The sequence below is a fragment of the Helianthus annuus genome, chromosome 14 (assembly GCF_002127325.2).
Source record: "Helianthus annuus cultivar XRQ/B chromosome 14, HanXRQr2.0-SUNRISE, whole genome shotgun sequence".
Lineage (NCBI taxonomy): Eukaryota > Viridiplantae > Streptophyta > Magnoliopsida > Asterales > Asteraceae > Helianthus > Helianthus annuus.
Genome location: NC_035446.2, coordinates 126,634,076 through 126,656,335, shown reverse-complemented (window position 1 = coordinate 126,656,335; position 22,260 = coordinate 126,634,076). Strand labels below are relative to the sequence as shown.

The 22,260-nt window shown below is 38.3% G+C and overlaps 1 protein-coding gene across 2 annotated transcripts; it reads right to left on the bottom strand.

Annotated features, from left to right (window-relative positions):
• Nucleotides 1-1,582: 1,582 nt before the first annotated feature.
• On the bottom strand, nt 1,583-14,576 carry LOC110903678 (RNA-binding protein 39). Of its 2 annotated transcripts, XM_022149457.2 has the most exons (14): nt 13,923-14,061; nt 13,021-13,115; nt 12,117-12,195; nt 11,962-12,018; nt 11,411-11,466; nt 10,284-10,515; nt 10,089-10,175; nt 9,917-9,991; nt 9,703-9,786; nt 2,854-2,918; nt 2,398-2,596; nt 2,178-2,266; nt 1,895-2,009; nt 1,583-1,790 (listed from the first exon to the last, which is right to left on the bottom strand). In XM_022149457.2, exons 2-14 carry the CDS (start codon nt 13,065-13,067, stop codon nt 1,749-1,751), a joined length of 1,227 nt encoding a protein of 408 aa, XP_022005149.1. In that variant the 5' UTR covers nt 13,068-13,115; nt 13,923-14,061; the 3' UTR covers nt 1,583-1,748. The 2 variants fall into 2 exon arrangements, with proteins under 2 accessions (XP_022005149.1, XP_022005148.1); XM_022149456.2 differs by lacking the exon at nt 13,021-13,115 and having other exon boundaries at nt 13,923-14,576.
• Between the last annotated feature and the right edge of the window lie 7,684 nt (nt 14,577-22,260).

Below are 22,260 nucleotides of genomic sequence, written 5' to 3'. Positions count from 1 at the left end.
ATATTAAAAACAGAATTGAATGAACAAAAACAGAATTGAATGAACAGTAATAAAAATAGAATTGAATTAATACTAACATCAGTAAGGAATAAACAAATGGTATCTGGTACCGGTATCAAATTTATCAAACCGGGTGTATTTTCGGTACCGGTTTGGCACCGGTATTCATCGTTTTTTACCCTCAAATACCGGTGCCGTACCAGTACCGACCGTCTCGAGTCGTACCGTATCAGGTATATTCGGTACCGGTACCCACTTTTGGGAATTTCGATAACGGTATTTTCGGTACCGGTTGGTACCGACCTCATCAAATCCTGTAGCAATGTAGCAATGCAAGTAACTGCACCGTTTAGATTACTTTTCATACACACAGTAAGTAAATTGTATTTCGTTTGAATGAGGTTTTATATACACAACTTATTTTGCTTTATTTTTGGTCTTTTTCTGTAATGAATGAATTGTAGCATGTAAAATTAACTTGGATATTTAGATTATTGATGAGCAAATCGTATCAATTCCTGTAATCAAACCGGTATCGTATCGGTACCAAATTTATTATACCAAATCATTTTCGGTACCAATTTGGTACCCACCTTTTGGCGTTTTCAAATCGTTACTTTTGGTTCGACATCGGTCTAGCACCATACCTGTATTTATTGATTTTTAGCTTCAAATACCATACCGTATTGTACCGAACATTTTCGGTGCCGGTACCTAATTTCGATGAATTTCCGGATCGGTACTTTTGGTACCGTTACCGGTACCGAGCTCATCCATATTTTAACGTGTTAGCACCGTAATAACTGAACTGAAAACAACCGAATTTCCAATGTGTAGGACGTGTGGGTCCTATTATTATATATTAGGTTATTTAAAATTGTTTTTTTAGGACAGGGTGACTATCCTTTTCACAACATTTTTATTTACGTTTTGATATTTGGTATCTGCTTCCCGTTACTGACACACGTTTTGCAGTCATTGGGTCTCCGCCGCAACGTGCGGGCGGAAAATCAACTAGTTGTATTGTATACTATTCTGAATGAATAATAATTATTTGTTTTAAAGGTTTTTTATGTGTTATTTAGTGGTTTTTTTATATGTATTATGTGGTTTTTTTATATATCTTGTATAACTTGCGTTTATCATTGATCGATGTAAATCACGTGTCGGTATTTTTTGGTCATATCAAGATTTTTTTATGGGTTGTAACGAGTGTAAATGGCGTAACAAAACAAACCATTACCAATCAAATTCCTGCTATGTTGGTATATTTTTGGTTGTATCATGAATTTTTTTCCTCTATTGGTTTGCTATAACAAACGTCCGTACCGAAGTTAAACAAACTAATACCTACCCATGACGCAACGCGGGGATTTCGGACGCAATGCGCGGATTTAATAGTACTAGTTTTATTATAATAACAACTTGATATCGTTGTAACAATCAATTGGTTATATCAATGTCATAGGGGTCTCATACTCGAGGATAAGTTATCATAATTAAAACCTATGATTTAAAAACCGAGTTTTAAATATGTTGAATTCTAGTTGATTGCAGCATACCCTTTTTCAACAGTTGCAGGGAGATAAACAACCATTCAAATACTTAAAATGTTTCATGTAATTAAACATTTCACCTAAAATGCATCAGCATTGGATATGTTCTAAGATATTTCATACATTCAAATTCAAAAACTACTAAAAACAAGAAAGCTGGTAATCAATTTATCTGGTCAACATCATCCATCATCAAACTACACCTTTAAACTTGGCATCGTACTCGTATGGTTGCTGAAATTGACACAAAAAAGTCAAACCCAGTCAACTTCACTCATCTTAAAAAAGATTATTAAAGCCCTTTATTAAAAAAATAAAATTAAAGAGTTAACACTTACCAAGAAAATTGCCGAAATCATTTTGCCAGCAAACCATCTCTTATGCATTCCCTGTTGAGCTAGTGATGCCGCTTCAACACTTTCAAATCGCAGATATACATAACCCGCACTCTGCCTATTAGACAAATTAAAAACATTAATAGATGAATAATAACATATGCAAAAAACAACATACTAGATATTAAAAGGCTAACTTTTCGGACAAAATAATAAGTTACAAACAACATGGTCGTCAAAAACAAGATAATGCTGGTATCTTGAAAAGCATGAAGGGCACACATACTTGTCAACATAAATATGCTTCACTCTTCCAAATTTAGAGCACTCTTCACCAACATCCTCTTTTATGTCCAAATCAAAGTCGGGTTCGGTCTGCAAAATGTAAACCAACATAAAATCATACCGGTAGAAATGTGTTATGTACTTATGGTTCATCTCTAACTAGTCAAACGAGTAAAATAGAACAGTGAATTGAGCTTAATAACAAAAAGTAAAGTACAAACCTCGGTAGCGGGATCAAACATATTCTTCAGAAGAAGACATTCGCTGGGCTTCCCAACAGGCTCTAAACCCATGACGGGAACCATTTGGGCTAAACCTGGAACGGGGATTGCAGGTGGGCCAGTACTCTGTAAACCATTGGCTAGGATTGAACCAGATCCATTAACTAAAGGTGCTCCAACTCCAAGAGATCCAGAAAGACTGCAAGGATAGTCATCAAAAATATGAAAAACTTAGCATTGCAATGTAATTACTCGCTGAATTATGTGCACGGTACACAACATTACAACAACACCCCATGGTTGTTTTGTTTGTGACCACAATTAATCTTGCAATTAAAATTTTACATAATTAATGAAAACTGTTTTGTTATGTATTTCACACTGTTATGCAGGGTTTTTTTAATGTTTTTTGTTTTTGCAAAATAAAGCCCAAAAAACAGTGTTGGGTGAACCTACCCTGATGCAATACCACTTCGATCCAACTTTGCCATAAGCTGAACTCTTGATTGAGCATTTAGAGCCTGCAAAAAACAAAACAAAAATATGTATATATAAAACATCCTTTACATGTATACTTTCCTGTAAACGAACCGAACGTTCATGAACTGTTCGGCGGTAAGTTCGTATATTTAAATTGAACATTTTTTTTGTCATTTAGTTAAACGAACGAACATGAACACACGTTTTGTTCATTCACTTATGTTCGTGGACGTATGTTTATGTCTATGTTGTCAAAAGCGTTAGGCGCACTTAAGGCGCAAAGGTCTCGCCTGGAGCCTAGGCGCAAGGCACAAAAAAGGGAGGGCTTTTTTAAGTAAGGCGCCACAGTAAAAAAAATAAAAGAAATTATATATAATAGGCATAAATTAATAGTTTTACACTATTATACAAATATAATGTAAAAATTATAATATCCTTTTAGAATATGTACAACAATAATTAATGTTTATAAAAATATCCAAGTATTTGTAAGAAAACTAAAACGATAAAGTGAAAAACAATTTAAAGATCTTTAGTTGGGCCATCTCTCTATTCTATAAAATAGTTAAGTTATTTAAAACAAAAACTGGCCCAATACAATCTGATAAGAATTGTGAGGGATCAAAAAAATTAATTGTGTATTCAAGGAGGGGCAAAGTGCAAAGTGGCTAGTGGGCACATGTTAGTATAAATAGGAAGGGAATAATCATGTAGTGGGGCATGTAATCTGTTAGTATTGAGTGGCTCTTGCATCATGCAATGAGAGAGGGAGTATCCCTGGGATTGTTAGAGATCATTTTTATTACCGTTCTGTAATTCCTTTTTATCATTCAATCAACTTTCCCTTCCTTTACATCACAGTTCTTACATAGATTCCATATTTCATTCATTTCATACACAATTCATCTTTACATTTATCATACTCTGTTCTTTATTGCTTCAAACCCTATCATTGGTCCGACACTGCCCTGACCTGCCGTTTGTGCTTTCGATTTCTGCCCTTATGGAAACCCGTACAAATTCTCGATTAGATGCACACGACGCTCAGATTAAGCAATTACAGTCTGATTTTGCTGAATTTCGTATTTCTCTGCAATCAGTGGAGAAATCGTTTGATGTAGAAAAAGGGGAATCTGGGGAATTCCGGAAAGTGGTATTGGCTTGGATGGCGAAGCAGGATAAGCGACTGGCTGACGACCCGCTGGATTCTGGTAAGTCGGATCTGGGTTTTGAGTATTCCGGCGCCAGATCTCGTCCCGGACCGTCAATGCACACAGATCATTCTCTCACCCTGCCATGGGCGGTTAAAAAGGTAAAGCTCCCTGAGTTTTCTGGGTTTGATCCACAGGGGTGGATTCAAAAAGCAAATTTATACTTTGATTTAAATCACACTGTGGATGAGGATCGTTTACAATTAGCTCGTTTGAGTATGATTGGGGTAGCCCAACACTGGTTTACGATAATCACACAAGTCCATCCTACTATTTCATGGTCTGATTTCCAATTAGAGCTTCTCCAACGTTTTAGTGGTTTGGAAATTCATAATCCATATGAGCAATTAGCCACAATTAAACAGGCTGACTCCGTTCTTGATTATATCGATGATTTTGAGTACCTTCTTTCCCTGGTTCCTCGTTTGCCCGAATCACAGTCGATTGGATATTTTGTGGCGGGTCTGAAAGATGATGTCAAAAAATGGGTACGTCTTCATCGTCCCCAAACTCGTTTAGATGCTATGTACTTGGCGAAAGATGTGGAGTTGATGTTGCGTCCAGTTTCGGATCATGATGCTTTGGGCCGCTTCCGTTACCTTAACCCTAATGGGCCCCGTTCATTTGGGCCTCGAGATGGGTCTTCTTTGTAGGGCCGCTCTGAGTCTAAGGCGGTCTCTCACTCCAGACCATTTGACAAGCCTGCTTTTCCAAAATCTGACTCTACACGGTCAGTCGTAAACCCTAGATCCTCTTTTCCTGCTAGTGACTTGGGGCAGCTTTCACCTCGTGATAGGGGTGTTCGTTCTCTTTCTCGCACCGAGTATGAAGCCCGGCGTAAGAAAGGGCTTTGCTTTCGTTGTGGTCAACAATATGGGCCTACTCACAAGTGCCCTGAAGGGAAGTTACGGGTATTGTTATTGGGTGAGGATGAGGATGATTTCCCTAGTGGGGACCAATGTGTTTTGCAACCGGATCAGTTGGTAACACAGGACATTGAATCCGATTGTTCATTAGGGACCTGTAATGCATTGGAATTTACGGGTACTTTGGCTGCCCAGGAGTCATCTTCTACTATGAAATTGGAGGGTCTTTTGCTGGGTTTCACAATCTCTATGCTAGTCGACAGTGGGGCTTCTCACAGCTTCATCTCTCGTCGCTTAGTTACTGCGTTGGGTTTGTCTTCCTCTATGTTCAGAGGCATTAAAATTAAATTGGGTGATGGACACTTTGTTTACGTGTCTGAACGGTGTGTAGCTCTTCCTGTTACCATTGGCCCTTGTTCTTTTACTGTGGATGCATTAGTGTTTGACACGGGTTCCCTGGATTTTATATTGGGATTGGATTGGTTGAAATCCTTGGGAGAGGTTACCCATGATTGGGAACACTCGTGGATGCGTTTCCAATATCACGGGAAGTCGGTACAATTACAGGGCCTTCGCACAGGTCACTCTTCTTTATCGGCTCTGCACTCGTGGTTGTCTATGGAAGGACTGATGGATTCTGTCCCCTCTACTGTTTCTGCTCCTGTGTCCTCTTTTTTGACCGACTCTCAACAATCAGTATTATCTTCTCTCCTACAAAATTTTGAGGCGATTTTTCAACCTCCATCATCTCTGCCTCCGGTTCGTTCTCATGACCACCACATTCAATTATCTTCTACCGATCCCGTTTGTGTAAGACCATACCGTTATCCTCATGTTCAAAAGTCAGAGATTGAACGGCAGGTTCGTGAATTACTTCAGATGGGTATGATTAGGCCCAGCACAAGTGCGTTTTCGAGTCCGGTCATTTTGGTTCGTAAGAAGGACAATTCGTGGCGTATGTGTGTTGATTACCGTGCTTTAAACAACGCCACGATTCCCAATAAGTACCCCATTCCGGTCGTTGATGAACTCATTGATGAATTACACGGTTCCAACTTCTTCTCTAAATTGGACCTCAAATCTGGTTACAATCAAATTCGGATGCATCCGGATAGCATTGACAAGACAGCTTTTCGTACTCATGATGGACATTACGAGTACTTAGTCATGCCCTTCGGCCTCATGAATGCACCGGCAACCTTCCAATCGGTGATGAACGACATTTTTCGGCCATTTCTCCGACATAAAGTGGTCATTTTTTTCGATGACATCCTTGTTCACAGCCCCACTTGGGATGCTCATATTGCTGATTTAACCGAGGTATTTCAAATTTTATTACTCCATAATTTTAAAGCTAATCCCGACAAATGCAGCTTCGGTCAACCGTCTATCGATTACTTGGGTCATGTCATTACTGGTCAAGGGGTATCAATGGATCCCTCGAAAGTGGCTGCTGTGGTGAATTGGCCTATTCCTACTACCTTGAAGGCTCTTCGGGGTTTTTTGGGATTGACGGGTTATTACCGGAAGTTTGTTAAAAATTATGGTAGTATTGCTCGGCCTTTGACTGATCTCACTAAGAAAGATGCGTTTCTTTGGACTCCGGTGGCCCAAACTGCTTTTGAACAATTGAAACAGGCTTTAGTTTCTGCACCGGTGCTCGCTTTGCCGGATTTTTCTATTCCCTTTGTGGTTGAATGTGATGCATCGGGATGCGGGATTGGGGCGGTTTTAATGCAACATAAAAAGCCCATTGCTTACTTTAGTAAAGCTTTAAGCGATCGAAATGTATCGAAGTCCGCATATGAACGGGAATTGATGGCATTAGTCTTGGCAGTGCAACATTGGCGTCCCTATTTGTTAGGTTCTAAATTTACCGTGTGCACGGATCAAAAGAGTCTAAAATTCTTATTGCAGCAGCGTGTCTCTTCGTACGATCAGCAAAATTGGGTCGTTAAACTTTTGGGGTATGACTTTGATATTCAATACAAGCCGGGAAGGGAGAATCGTGCCGCTGATGCTTTGTCCCGTCGTGCAGATTCCGGGTTATTATTCCAAGTTGTTTCTACCCCTATCTGGATGCAAGGGGTCCAACTTATTGAAGAGGCTCAAGCTGACAAGGAAATTCAAACTTTAGTAACTAATTATTTGGCCACCCCAGAAAAATACCCCGGATATTCTATCAAGAATAATGTTTTGTTTTACCAAAATCGTGTGGTTATTTCTCGACACTCAAAATATATTTCTGCTCTTCTTCACGAGTTTCATGTCACCGCTACGGGCGGACACTCGGGGTTTTATCGAACATATCGTAGGTTGGCGGCTAATGTGTATTGGGTTGGTATGACTTCTACTATTAAAAAGTTTATCCGGGAGTGTGATATTTGCCAACGATGTAAGGCTAGCTCGGTCCTTCCTGGTGGGCTTTTACAGCCACTAGCCATTCCCGAGTCTGTCTGGGAAGACCTGTCTATGGACTTTATTGTGGGGTTACCACCGTCTAAGGGATTCACCGTGGTTCTTGTGGTGGTGGACAGATTATCTAAGTATGCTCACTTCATTCTATTGAAACATCCTTATACCGCCAAGTCCGTGGCTGAGGTATTCATAAGGGAGGTCATTCGTCATCATGGTATCCCAAAGTCCATTGTTAGTGATCGGGATCCATTGTTTCTAAGTAAATTTTGGCAAGAAATATTTCGTTCGATGGGTACAAAATTGCACATGAGTTCAGCCTATCACCCGGAGTCCGATGGCCAAACTGAAGTTATTAACCGTGGCTTGGAATCTTATTTGCGTTGTTTCGCAGTGGATCAGCCAAAAACGTGGTCTCTTTGGCTGCCGTGGGCCGAATTCTGGTACAACTCGACTTTTCATGCATCCACGGGAGTGACTCCTTTTGAAACGGTGTACGGGAGACGACCCCCTTCGGTGTTCCAATTTGTTCCGGGAGAGATTCGGGTCGAATCCGTGGCGAGAGAACTCCAAGACCGTGATGAGGCCTTGAAACAACTCAAAACGCACTTATCGAATGCTCAAGGGGCAATGAAATTTCAAGCGGATAAGAAGCGCCGGGATGTGCAATTTTCGGTAGGGGAGTGGGTGTATGTTAAGCTTAAACCGTACCGTCAACTGTCTGTTGCTAGTCGGATTCATCAAAAGTTAGCAGCCAAGTTCTTTGGTCCGTTTCAAATTCTGGAAAAGGTAGGGGCTGTGGCCTATAAATTACTTTTACCGGCAACTTCGAAGATTCATCCGGTTTTCCATGTCTCTCTTTTAAAGAAAGCGGTTTCGGGGCCTAGTGAGACGATTCTACCTCCTGAGTTAGATATGGCTGATGCTCCGCACTTAGTCCCTCAATCTGTGTTGGCTACTCGTATTATCCGGGATGGTTCAGATTCTGCAGAACAGTGGTTGGTACATTGGCAGGGTCAAACAGTGGATGATTCCACTTGGGAAGATGCAGATTGGCTGAAGATGCAGTTTCCTGATTTTAGTCTTGGGGACAAGACTGTTCTTGAAGGGGAGGGCAATGATAAGAATTGTGAGGGATCAAAAAAATTAATTGTGTATTCAAGGAGGGGCAAAGTGCAAAGTGGCTAGTGGGCACATGTTAGTATAAATAGGAAGGGAATAATCATGTAGTGGGGCATGTAATCTGTTAGTATTGAGTGGCTCTTGCATCATGCAATGAGAGAGGGAGTATCCCTGGGATTGTTAGAGATCATTTTTATTACCGTTCTGTAATTCCTTTTTATCATTCAATCAACTTTCCCTTCCTTTACATCACAGTTCTTACATAGATTCCATATTTCATTCATTTCATACACAATTCATCTTTACATTTATCATACTCTGTTCTTTATTGCTTCAAACCCTATCACAATCTACACCTAATATACAAAAGGCAGCCCATCAATTTTATTGAATAAGGGTTTATTATCAAATAGAGCAACACACCAGTTCACCACATTGCTGGTCGGCCACAATGCTCTAGAGTTTAACCAGATTAGTCTTCAAGAAGTTGCTAAACCAGGTTCCTAACTATCTACCCTCTCTAAATTAACGCTTCAGGCCGTCCCTTCTTGTTTTAGGCTGTTTTCCGGTTTAGGGTCGCTTTTTTGCGCCTGCGCCCAGCTCCAGGCGAGCGCCTAAGTGCGTTTTTGAAAAAAGACGCGGATTTGCGCCCAGCTTTCCACCAGGTGGTTTAGCTGCGTCTGAGCGCCTAGCTCGCTTTTGACAACATAGGTTTATGTTCGTATAAATACGTTAATTTATGTTTGTGCAAGTTTTAATAAATACATAACTAATATTTATATAAATATAAACATCAAAGGGGATTTCTAACTAGTTATTTTAAAATTACTACTTAGCAATTGGGCTTCCTGTTAATAAAAACGAACTTTCGAATTGAACTAATCGTATTAAACTATTTAAAAATACTAATTTGTTCGTTTGTGTTTGGTCAATTATGTTTATTTGTGTTGGTTATGCTTATTAAATTACGTTCGTGTAAGTTTGTTTGTTTATGTCCATTTACGTTCGTGAAGTGTTCATTTAGGTTTTAAACGAACGAACGCAAAAGAACACGAACATGCTCATTTTCTTAACGAGCAAACATGAACAAAAAAACTTGTTCGATATGTCATGTGTTTGTGTTCGGTTAAAGTTAAATGAACGAACACGACGCGTTCGGTTCGTTTACAGGTCTATGCATACATACAAACACATATAGCATGTGAACTCACCAAATATCCACCATCGTCGTCATCAAAATCTGATGCTTTTGCTCCCGAGTCTTGTGCCGCAACATGTTCAGTAACTGAAGATACCTACAAAAAAGAAACCAATTGTACCATGTAATTCAGAATTAAAAAGAAGCTCTACATAAACTTCAACACGTCAAGTGTTCACATATAGCAGTCAAATAAAAGCACCAAAGCCATAGGCAAAAGAATTCACCTTAATTGTCCGCCCAGCAATCTCAAGCTTCCCATTTAAACTAGTGGCTGCCTTTGCATGCTCCAGTTGTGCAAACTACAATAACGATTAAAAGATTAAGTAATGTTCGAATGTTGAATAAGAACAAAAGAAAACATGTACAAATGAAATAGGTGAAAATCGAAACACTAACTTGAATAAACCCGAAACCTTTACATTGTCCGGTTTCAAGATCCGTTGGCAGTTGCACCAGCTCTACAGGACCAAATGCTTCAAAAATCTGGATACCATATAGGAAAATCATAAAATAAATTTTAAACAATGACAAAAATACATAAATAAAGAAGAGCATAAAACTAGCTAGAATAAAAATGACTAAAAACTGTACCTGTTTGAGTTGAAGTTCAGTCATGTTGAAATGCAAATTTCCCACATAAAGCTTCCGGTCAACTGCACCATAAGGTCCTGCAATACCTCCTGATCCACCAGTTGAAGCATTAGATTGCACGAGATTCTTTTCAGCCTCCGAGGGTTTGACCATTACAGGCTGTCCAAGAAGTAATTGACCAGACATAGCAATTGCCATTGGCACGGACATTGCATCATAAAATTCAATATACCTGCAGGTTTGTATTAATAAAAGAAACTAAATTACAAAGAGAGAGAGAGAGACAAATTCATGACTTATGAGAAAACAAGAGGAAACGATATATTTCAATCATTATATTCTTATATTCTAATTCATTTTTATATTAACTTTCTAGTTAATTAAAATTGGAGTAATAAATTGTAAAAACTTATATAAAATCATAAAAAAAAAAGTTTTAAATTCATGACTTATGAGAAAACAAGAGGAAACGATAATCATTATATTCTTATATTCTAATTCATTTTTTATATTAACTTTCTAGTTAATTAAAATTGGAGTAATAAATTGTAAAAACTTATATAAAATCATAAAAAAAAAGTTTTAAATAACAGAACTTCATATCTCAATGTTATAATGAGAAACTTCTAATAATACATTTTATCTAAATTAATTACTAAAATTTATGATTATATATTTAGAAATTATATAAATTAATTCACGATAAGGGTATATAGTAATTAAGTAAAGTACATTAATTCAAGGGTTAAAAAGTTAACCTTTTTCCGTTTTAGTGCAGTGATCAGTGTTGCACTAAAATTAGTGTAATTTCCCTATTATCATTCAAACTATTTGTGTTTGGGTAAATATTCAAGAACCTTTTTGGCAATTTTACGCTAAAATAGTGTAAAGGTACATTTAGTGTACTTTATGGAGATACTCACATTGATAACATTCATTTAGTGCTAATTAAAAAAGTGAAGCGAGGGCTAGATGCGTACACATCGTGTACATGAGACAAACTTGTTTTGCCAGAAAAACACAAAACAGGAGAAATTTATATCAATTTATACTAGCACACTAACATATATTTCAGTAATTAATTACTGTGCAACATTTGATTACTGAAATAAAACAGCGACACTCACCCAACTCCTTTTGACCTTCGTGAATTCCTATCCATGATCAGGCGCACATCTCGCACCTGCAGAAAAAAAATGAAAAAAAAAAAACAAATTTACGAGTTACGACATAGCATAGTTTTCAGAGCAATTAATCATGCTATACCATCATAGACACCCATAATAATACCACACTTGAGAGTGCTCACAAGATCATCATCAACTACAGGTCCTTAAAAATTCACTCACCCCACTATAATAGAATGTTGGAACAGATGAAAAGTCAATATACTAGTTGAACTGAAGGCAGATGAGCATTTACTGCAACAGGAAGGAGATGTATCTCAATAATAAGTAATCATATTGTTTAAATCATGTATTAGATCTAGAATCACAACCTACAATGGTTATTTATGAGCTATATATCACTTGGTGCATATAAAAGTTGATCATGCAGTCATGCACTACATAGAAAACGATGTTTCAGAAATTAAATGATGACATTTGCAGCAGTGTAGCAGAAAACAAATAGAAACATGTCAACAGAGTGACAGACTAGCCTAGATATTGCATGTTACCTTTCCTGCTTTTGAGAAAAACTCGTAAACATCCCATTCCGTTGCCTTCAGTGGCATCTGCAAACAAGTAACAACAAATTTACAAGATGGTTCGCATTGTTTTGAAGACAAATAATAAAACATTGAATACAATATATGTATACACACACACACACCTGGTAAGCAAAAACAGTCCTTTGGTCCCTTTCTGGATCTGCTTCAGGTTCAGCCACTTCTTTTTTATCTTTTAACCTCCTGCAATGTAAGAAACTTATATCACAATGAGAAATAAATTCAAGGATGAATTCTTAAACATTGATAAATATGCTGTATTAATCGCTTTCGGTGTTCCTTAAGTGCACAATAAGTCCATAAGAAAAATATCATTTTCCAAGTTATTTAAAAATTGTAAGCAAATTGCTTAGAAATTTCTCACCGCTTTTCTAAAATCACCACTATGGTGCATGCAACATCACTGTTATGACATGACATATTATGTTTATTATTGTTTTGAGAAATGTTGTGATTCATTGTGTATTTTTTACATCACTAATTAATGTGATTCCCAAAACGTATTTTAAACGTACAAATGCTGTAAAGTTTAGGTTACTTGACTCAAGAATCCAAGAAACAAAGAAACCGGTCAAGAATATGATCGACAAATGACTACACATTCTCACATTATAGATAAAGTATTAGTAATAACTAATAAGTTAAGCTAACCTAACCTAATTTCTAACTCGTGTTCTCTACAATGCACCGAGTTTAAATAGCACTTCAACACTATGTCAAACAGTAAAAATATGGTACAAAGCAACTCAAACAGGTTGGTATATTTTTATCCATAGTTCACAGAAAAGAACTAAGAATATGGAGTTAAAATAATAATGCCTCCGTAGTGAACAAAAACTTGATAGGCTGAGACAGCACCATATGCATTGCCAACCTAAAAATTCAATACATAACTTGTTAACATCTCAGCTGACAAGTAACCTTAATGCCATTTATAAAAATATATATATTAGACTTGAACGCAAGCCAAATCTTGAAAGAGAAATATAAAATAATAAACCAACAGACCTTATGAGACTCAAATTGTGGGAAAGCACTTTCTTGAGTGAACCCATGAAGATGTTTCCACTTTGTTAGCTCGTTAGTATGTGCAAATACTCCATCTACGATTTCAACCCATATTAGAAGCTACATACCTGGCTTGTTAAGTAGCTAAACTACATAATTTTTACAGAACCTCTTGTTTTCTATAAATTTCCCATTCAAAAATTTTATTGAGCTTGACTTTATAAGCATAAACCCTAAAACTGAATGCAAAGGTACAGATGATGCAATGGTATGCAATGCTAACAACCAAACGAATGATTCTAACTCATCATCCACTGAGAAGCAAACAAACAATCTTACCCGGTACAATCCCACCCATAGCCATAGATGCTATTGGTGGGTCTGGGGAGGGTGGGATGTAGACAAGCCTTGCCTCTTGTCCCAAGAAATAGAAAAGGGATAGATAGGCTGCTTCCAGTGAGACCCCGAGCTCCAAAGCCATATCCGGACATACCAGTCAAATAAAAACATATCTAGGCACATAGCTACTAAAAAGGGGCAGAAAAAAAGTGTACTAAATAAATTCTTGGTAAGCTACCGAAAAGAAAATTAGCGAACACGCGTAATAGGGACAAATAACACATCATATAAACACACATGCAAGCAATAGCATGCATTTTGGCCACCAAAATTAACTAAAAATCTAAGCTTCTAACTCCTAAGATAAGAATCTAATAGAAACGATACAATCCTCCAAAAAAGTCCTTTAACCTTAATCCTAATCATCCACAAACTCCTAAAGCTGTCCGATCCTCCTATAAGTCCTTAACCTTAATCATCCACTAGGAAGCAACTATGCACAAAACACAACTGAAAAACAAGCAATACAAAAGCAAAATTAGTTATAAAAAAAAGTTACACACCTGCTTTCCCTTTCCCTTAATTCGAGTTCTCTTTCTTGTTCTCTAAGCAACTCCTTCTCACGTTCACGCTCTATCCTTGAGTGACTCCGGCTCCTTCTAGACCTTTCTCTCTCCTTTTCCCTTTCTCTCTCCTTCTCTCTGTCTCTCGAACTCCTTTCCCTGTCTCTGTCTCGTTCTTTCTCACCGTCTCTACTACTTCTCCGGCGATCCCTATCTCTATCCCCATCCCTATCCTTTTCCCTATCCCTGTCCCTATCACCACCGCTACTTCTGTGACGGTCACGGTCCGACCTAGAAACCCTATCCTCACGGTCACGGTCGCGGTCACGGCGGCTCCTGCCGTTATCTTCGTCTCCTCTGGTTTTCTTACTTTTCCGATCTTCTTCTACGGCTCGTTCGTCATCGCCGTCGTCTCTGTCCCTATCTCTCCGGCGGTAAGCCTTCTCGGTCTTCTCTACACCGCCGTCGTTAGGGTTTGACGGAGAATCGGTGCCGTTGGCAGGTGCGGCGACGGTCTTCTCCAAGTAGTCGTACTCGTCGAAGTCCATGAGGATTGTTGAGATGGTTGAATTAGGGTTTCAAATTGGGTGGGTTTCTCGACGGATTTTATAGAGCGTGAAAAGTGTGTTGTTACAGTTTTTAGACGTGTTAGAGCAGTTTTTAGACGTGTTATATAGGGCTTTTATTTTGGTAGGTGTAGATACAAACTAACCCGTCGTACCTGGGTGCACCCTCTCTACTTTTACAAGGTTCCACTACCTTACTTTTGCTATTTGTAGGATATATAAATAGCAAAACCTGAAGTATTACAATTTATTCAAGATAAATTACATTTTTCATCTTTTATGTTTGTATCGGATTACAGTCACAATCATTTATTTGTAAAACTCTTTACACTTTTCATCATTTGACCCTTACCTGTTTAAAATTTTAAGTTAAGTATAGCATCTGCCTTGCACATGAGGGTAGATTGGTAATTTTATTCATTTATTTAAAATATTTAATAAAAAAGAAATATACCATTTCCAATAATTATTATATTATATTATATTATATATATATATATATATAAGATAAGATAAACACACTCTCTCCCTCTTTAACTCTCTACAACTTCCTCTCTCTAAAGTTTATCTCCACCACAGCCCAACCTCCGGCAACCACTAGCACCACCACCATCTTCGCAACCACCACCGTTGGAACACCTTCTGTAGGATCGTATTTCGACCTAGACGAGTCGTTCAGAAGCTTTCTCCTTGGTTTCAGGTGCGGAATAACAAGAAACTAAGGTAGAAATAGCACGCAAATCACTTTAACTACTTGTTTATTGATCTGACAATCTTTTACAGCTCAAATCTCGCACCGGCAGCACTTCGGTACGATTTCAATACATCGTTACATCTGAATCGCTCAAATGACCTATTTATAGGCGTTTGGGTTCGCTTATTGGACAAGCCCAATAAGCGAACCATATAAGCGAACCCATCATGAACCCCTCGAGCGGACCATACAATGTTGACATTCGAGCGGACCAGAACACATGTCGTTCGAGCGGACCAGTCTTGTCCATTCGAGCGAACCTAACCTAATTGGACCAATGAGCTGACCTATCTATTACATGTTTTCTCGTTTTCCGTTCATTATACCATCAGTCCTATTCTAAGACTCGAACGAAGATGTAGTCGACAGACAACTGCACCAACACCTTCTCTTTATTCTCACTCACAGGACCATATGTCACACCCCTATTTTTCCACGTGTCACCGGTGGGCCCGGTGGGGAGTATCGTGACGTAGTTGATATCATCATAGTCAAACAACACAACATATAAAATGCACAGCGGAAGCAAAAGATATAGATTTATTTCAACTGAACAAAATGTAATGTTTAAGTATTACAACACAGTCGAAACAGATCCACAGGCGGATCAAATAAAAAGGAAAACTGTTCAACAGACTTTGACATCTAAAGCTTGCGAGACTTGAGTAATGATGCCTGGAGTAGCCAGCCTATTTCGTCTAGCACCTGCACTTAGCCTTTTTGGAAAATACGTCAGTTTGCACTGGTAAATACAACTTAACTGACTCATTTTGAAAAGAGTTTGAAAATTTATTTAAATGCACTTCGGCAAAAATATTTTATAACTTGGGACAATTATTCAAAATAATCTTGTATACAGTTTTACTCATTTGTCGTCCACTAGGGCCGGTTTGTAGGGCCGGACTTAAGTTAACTGACACGCCACAGGTATAATGCCCACAAGGTCGATTCCTTATAGTGGGATACCAGTTTTTACATAATGCAACTGTCAGGTGTACGCCTACACCCCGTGCTTAGGTCGTGGCCATTTCATGAATGATGCCAATGATATCCGGGACATGGTCATTTAACCCCCAAGGGCCATACATCAAATAATACATATCAAACAGGTTATGTAAATACATCAATCACAATACGATTTAAATGACTACATACACCCGACCAAGCGGTACTTTTATAGTACCGTATCCCAAGCCCATATAGGGAAAATAAGTTAAGGGTATTTACCTGAGCAATAGTATAATTCAACTTATTAAGTTAAGGGTACCGTATCCCAAGCCCTTGAAGCGGATCGAATAGATCATCGATCCTGGGCAAAGGGTACGTATTCTTGATAGTAACCTTATTAAGCTCACGGTAATCAATGCATAGACGCATTGATCCATCCTTCTTCTTGACGAATAAAATTGGCGCTCCCCATGGAGACGAACTAGGTCTTATAAAACCCTTGGCTAGCAAATCATCTAGCTGCGTCCTCAATTCCTTCATCTCTGTTGGTGCCAACCTATAAGGTGCTCTCGCAACAGGCGCTGCTCCGGGGATGATATCAATTCTGAATTCCACTTGCCTATCCGGTGGCAAGCCAGGTAGTTCCTCAGGGAAAACTTCAGGGTATTCAGAAATGACTGGAATATCTCCAATCTTGGGCTTTTGCTCGTCGACCGTTACTTGTGCCATATAAATGACACAACCCTTCTTCATGCACCTAGATGCCTTGAGCATAGACACTTGCTCAGGCAATCCGTGTTGGGTATCTCCTTGAATGGTAAGTGACTCACCAGACGGAGTTTTAATCACCACTTGCTTCTTGTTGCAGATGATCTGGGCTTGGTTATGCGATAACCAATCCATGCCCAATACTATATCAAATCCGGCTAACTTCAAAGGAAGCAAGGACAAAGGAAAAGAGTGGTTCCTAAAAGATATAACGCATCCATCTAACATGGTTGAGGCGGTTTCTAAGGTTCCATCGGCTACCTCCACCTCATATTTCACACTTAAGGTTTTAACAGGTATATTCAGCAACTTACAAAACTTGTTATCTATGAACGACTTATCAGCGCCAGAATCAAACAGTACTCTAGCATATACATCATTTACGAGGAAAGTACCTGTGATCACATTGTCGTCCTGAATGGCCTCCTGCACGTTCATTTGGAAGACCCTAGCATTGGTCTTCTTGGCTTCCTCAGGCTTCTTGGCGTATTTAGGGTAGTTAGTCTTAATGTGCCCTTTCTCGTTACAGCCATAGCAGGTAGCATCTTTAATCTTCTTACAGTCAAAAGTCTTGTGCTCTTTAGACTTGCACAACCCACATGCAGGTGATCCTGATTGAGACTTGGTCTCAAGCCTGCACTTTCCAAAGTGGCGCTTTTGGCAAGTTGTGCACTTTGGCTTTTCTTCAGTTTGCTGGTTACCCTTGTTGGACCCAGATTCTTTCTTGTGGTCCGAATTACCCGTGTGCTTCTTCTCAGACCTTCGTGAGGTATCATCCTCACGCTTCCTCTTACTCTCCTCTGAGTTCTTGAGCGATCTCAGCCTGACCGCATCTAAGGTGAGGGATAGAGATAGATCAGCTGCTGATCTAAAAGTAGCAGGTCTGGAAGCCTTAACACTGGCTTTGATTTCTGGGGCTAGACCCCCAATGAAGCGAGCAATCCTCTTGGGTTCTGGTGTCACAAGGTAAGGGACCAATCTGGACATGGTGTTGAAGCTGGTGAGGTAAGCTTGACAATCTAAATTCTGCATCACCAATGATAAGAAATCCGATTCAATCCTTTTCACCTCATGCTGTGGACAATAGTTCTCCTTAATGAGAACAACAAACTGCTCCCATGACATATTATAGAGTGGGATCTTCCCAGCAGCTTGAATGAGAGACTTCCACCATGCCAGTGCCTCTCCCAAAAATGATTGGGATACATACTTCACTATATCCCTTTCAGCACAACCGCTGATATCAACAACAGTGTCCATTTCATCTAACCGGGTCATACAATCTATAGCCCCTTTCTCCCCAGTGAAATCCCGGGGTTTGCAGGAAACGAAGTACTTATAAGTACAAGACTTGGTACGTGGCGCATCATCGAACACTATTTTCTTACGTGGAACACTGTGTTGGTTTGAGGAATGTTCGACATCCTCTTTCTTAGGTCCATCTTTCTTAGAGGGTGGTTTGCTATGCGCTTCTGAATGGGTTTTAGGTAGGGGTGTTCAGAAAAAACCGTAACCAAATAAAAACCGTAAACCAAACCGTAACCGTAACCAAATAAACCGATCCGAATAACGAATTCGGTTTTTGGTTTGGTTTCTAACCGAAACCGAATTGTGAATATGGTTTTTGGTTCGGTTTTGGATCCACATTTTATTTTTCTTTGGTTTATTCGGTTTATTTGGATAACCGAATAAACCATTTAACTTAATTAATTATTAAATAAAAAATAATAATATTTATAAATCTTATACATTTTATTAGCCCAAGATAATTATTTTTTTATGCAACCCAACCCAAAATACCCAAAGCCCAGCTCAAACCCACTGCTCGTGAATCTCAAACCCTCCAAGTTTATTCTGTTTATTTTTTTAGGGCTTAGGTTTTCTTCATTTTCTTCAGCCGACTGGTCTGCTTCTCACACTATTCTTCAGCCGACTTGCTCGGTGAATATCAAACCCTCCAGGTCTGTTCTAATCCCTTCGTTTGATTTGTTCTCATACTTTAAAATACATGTGTTTTCAATAAAAAATGTAACGAGATTTAAAAAAGGGGTGTGCGGTAAAAGTGTGTATGCGGGAGAATAATAAGATTTATGTATTATTAACGTTTCGTTAACGATGATGTTTAACAATATAGAATCCAGTTGGTAATAGGAAATTGGATTCTATTATTCAGAAACTAATACAACTCTCTTCAATGTAAAATACCAGAGCATTTAGTGACCAGACCGTATTTAGCGATACAGATCCCAATTTCAAACTTCAAACTGTGTTCCCCTGTATCAAGCCGGATCTTCTTTCATGTAAGCATTCTCAGTAGCGTAATAACTAACAAGCCTTTCACTCTCTCAGCAGGCGATATTAGGATCATAATCAACCGGCCAAAATATAAACTTAATAATAAAAGCCAATGCATTCTTTTGACATTGGGACATTAACCATGATGATGATCATATTTAACCAGCATAAGTTGCGTTTAACAGGCAGGATTCAGTTAATTTAGGTAACTATATACGTTATAATAATCGCATCCTAGATGCTTTACTTACATAATACAACACCTCATATTTAACCTCATACTTTAAAATACATGTGTTTTCAATAAAGTTGTTGTATTCATCTCAAACCCTCGTGAATCTGCACTTATGCTCGCTTTAATTCTTTATGAATTAGGTCAGAATGTCTATGGAGGGCGATTCTAATGCTGCTAGCAACTTGAATTCGGGCCGCTCGAATGAATCACAGAAAAAAAAAGAGGGTCTATGTCGAAAGGTCAAGTGTATGGCATCATTTCACTAAATACAAGGATGAAGATGGAAAACAAAGGGCACGTTGTAACTACTGTTCTGGAAATTCTGCTGCTGAATCAAGTTCTGGGACATCTAACATGCGTATTCATGCTTCGAAATGTTCTGGTAATCCAAATAGTTCTACCAATCAGTCACATCTTGCATTTAGCATAGATAAAGACGAGGAAACCGGGGATAGTAAAGTTAGTTTACAATCTTTTAGGTTTGACCAGAAGAAAGGTAGGAGAGCAATAGTTGAGATGCTAATTATTGATGAGTTACCTTTCAAGTTTGTGGAAAATAAAGGTTTTAAAAGAATGATGAGGATTGTTCAACCTGCACTTAAAATGCCATCTAGAAGTACAGTAACAAGAGATTGCTATGAACTATATATTGATGAGAGAGTTAAGCTTAAAGCCGAATTGAAAAAATCTGTTCATAGAGTTAGTTTGACAACGGATACATGGACGTCTTTGCAAAGAATCAATTATATGTGTCTCACTGCACATTATGTTGATCAAAATTGGAATTTACAAAAAAAAAGTGATAAACTTTTGTCCCATTTCCAGCCATAGAGGAAATGATATTAGACGAGCCGTGGAGAACTGTTTGCTTGATTGGGGATTGCAAAACATCATGACTATTACGGTTGATAATGCAAGTAGCAATGATGTTGCAGTTGAGTATTTAGTAGGAAAAATGGCGAAGTGGAATGATAGGTGCATTCTTAAAGGGAAATGGACACACGTGAGGTATGTGGCACATATAATGAATTTAATCGTCCAAGATGGGCTCAAGGAGATGGGAAATTCTGTTGAACGTATTAGGGCTGCTTTTCGATGGGTTAGACTATCATCGGGACGATTGAAAAGTTTCAAAGAGTTTGCTTCGATGGAAAAGGTTGAATGCCAAAAGTCTTTAACTTTGGACGTTCCTACTCGTTGGAACTCCACTTATTTGATGTTGAGTGTTGCATGTGAGTATGAAAGAGCATTTGAAAGACATATAGAGGAGGACTATGTTTTTTCTCGTTATATTATGGATGGGTTTGGGGTTCCGAAATCTACGGATTGGGCAAATGCAAGAAGGTTGGGGGGCTTTCTACGACACTTTTATGAGCTCACTCTTAGAGTTTCAGGTATTATTGTTTGGATTTTTTGTTAGTTATTTATTCATATTTTCTGTCATGTTTTTTATTAATTTATTTTTAATTTAGGTACAAAATACATTACCTCAAACACATATCTGGATTCCATTAGTTGTGTCGATAGTGTTCTGAAACAATGTATGTTAAGTGATGATCAGAAGTTGGTGAATATGGCCATGTCAATGACATCTAAATTTGAGAAGTATTCGGGTGATGTCAAGAAATTTAATTTATTGGTGTTTATTGCTTCTCTTTTTGATCCAAGGACAAAACTAGAGTATCTTAAAATCAATCTTCGTGGTATGTATGGAATTGATACCGGGGACAAGGTTTGTAAAATGTGTGAAGATGCATTGACTGAAATATTCAATGATTACAAAAGAATTTACTCGGGCATGCATGCACCCAAGGCTTCGTCGTCGTCTTCTAAGACCGTGAATGTCTAGGATTCAAGTAGCCAATCTTTTAATTTGTTTGGGAGCGTTGACGATACATTTAAATCACTTAGGGAGAGAAACATGGCTGAGGTAAAAAGGCAAAAGGCAGCATCGGGTGTGGCTGAAGATTCAAAAACTGAAGTAGATAGGTATTTGAAAGAGGAGATCGAAGGAGATGATATATGGTTTGAAAGTCAAGATTTCACTGTTTTAGAGTGGTGGAAGAAGAGAAGTGGAGCATTTCCTATATTGTCACTTGTTGCTCGTGATATTCTAGCTATTCCTATTTCAACAGTGGCTTCTGAATCAACATTTAGCACGGGAGGTAGGGTGCTTGATACATTTAGGAGTTCTTTGAGTCCTCCAATTGTTGAAGCTTTAATTTGTTGTCAAGATTGGATTCGTCCAGAAGGTGATGTTGTTAACGTGGAAGAGAACATTGAAGAGCTTGATAAGCTGGAAGAAGGTTATTGTTTTTTTGACCCGTTTCTCATTATTCTTTTAACAAACATTATTTATATTTATATTATATTTACAAGTTAATACAACTAAACATCTATTGGTTTTCTTTTTTCTTGTAGAAATGAAGGGTTATGCATGATTGGAGGAATGGGTTATGTATGCAGGTTCATTCTAGTTGGAGAAAGACTCATGTTTGAAGATTATTTATATTTTGTGCCATTAGACTTGTTAACTATTTATTCTCTATGATCTATGTTTTGTAGCTTTAACTTTGTGGTTGTGTCTACGACTGCTTTATGGATGTGTTTGCTTTATTGCACAATGAGACTTTCTTGTATTCATATATTGTTAGGTGTAAATTAGTGGCGATGTTCGGAAGTTGGAACACAAATATAAATATAAATTAGGAAAAAATTTACTTACGTGCAATTTGGTTAGATTTGGTTTATTTGGTTTATTTGGTTTCTATC

Coding starts and splice junctions, on each gene's coding strand:
- LOC110903678 (XM_022149456.2), bottom strand. CDS start 14,470: ATGGACTTCGACGAGTACGACTACTTGGAGAAGACCGTCGCCGCACCT. Junction 2,597..2,853: donor CGAAGTGGTATTGCATCAGG/GTAGGTTCACCC, acceptor CTATCCTTGCAG/TCTTTCTGGATCTCTTGGAG. Junction 1,791..1,894: donor TGATTTCGGCAATTTTCTTG/GTAAGTGTTAAC, acceptor TGTCAATTTCAG/CAACCATACGAGTACGATGC.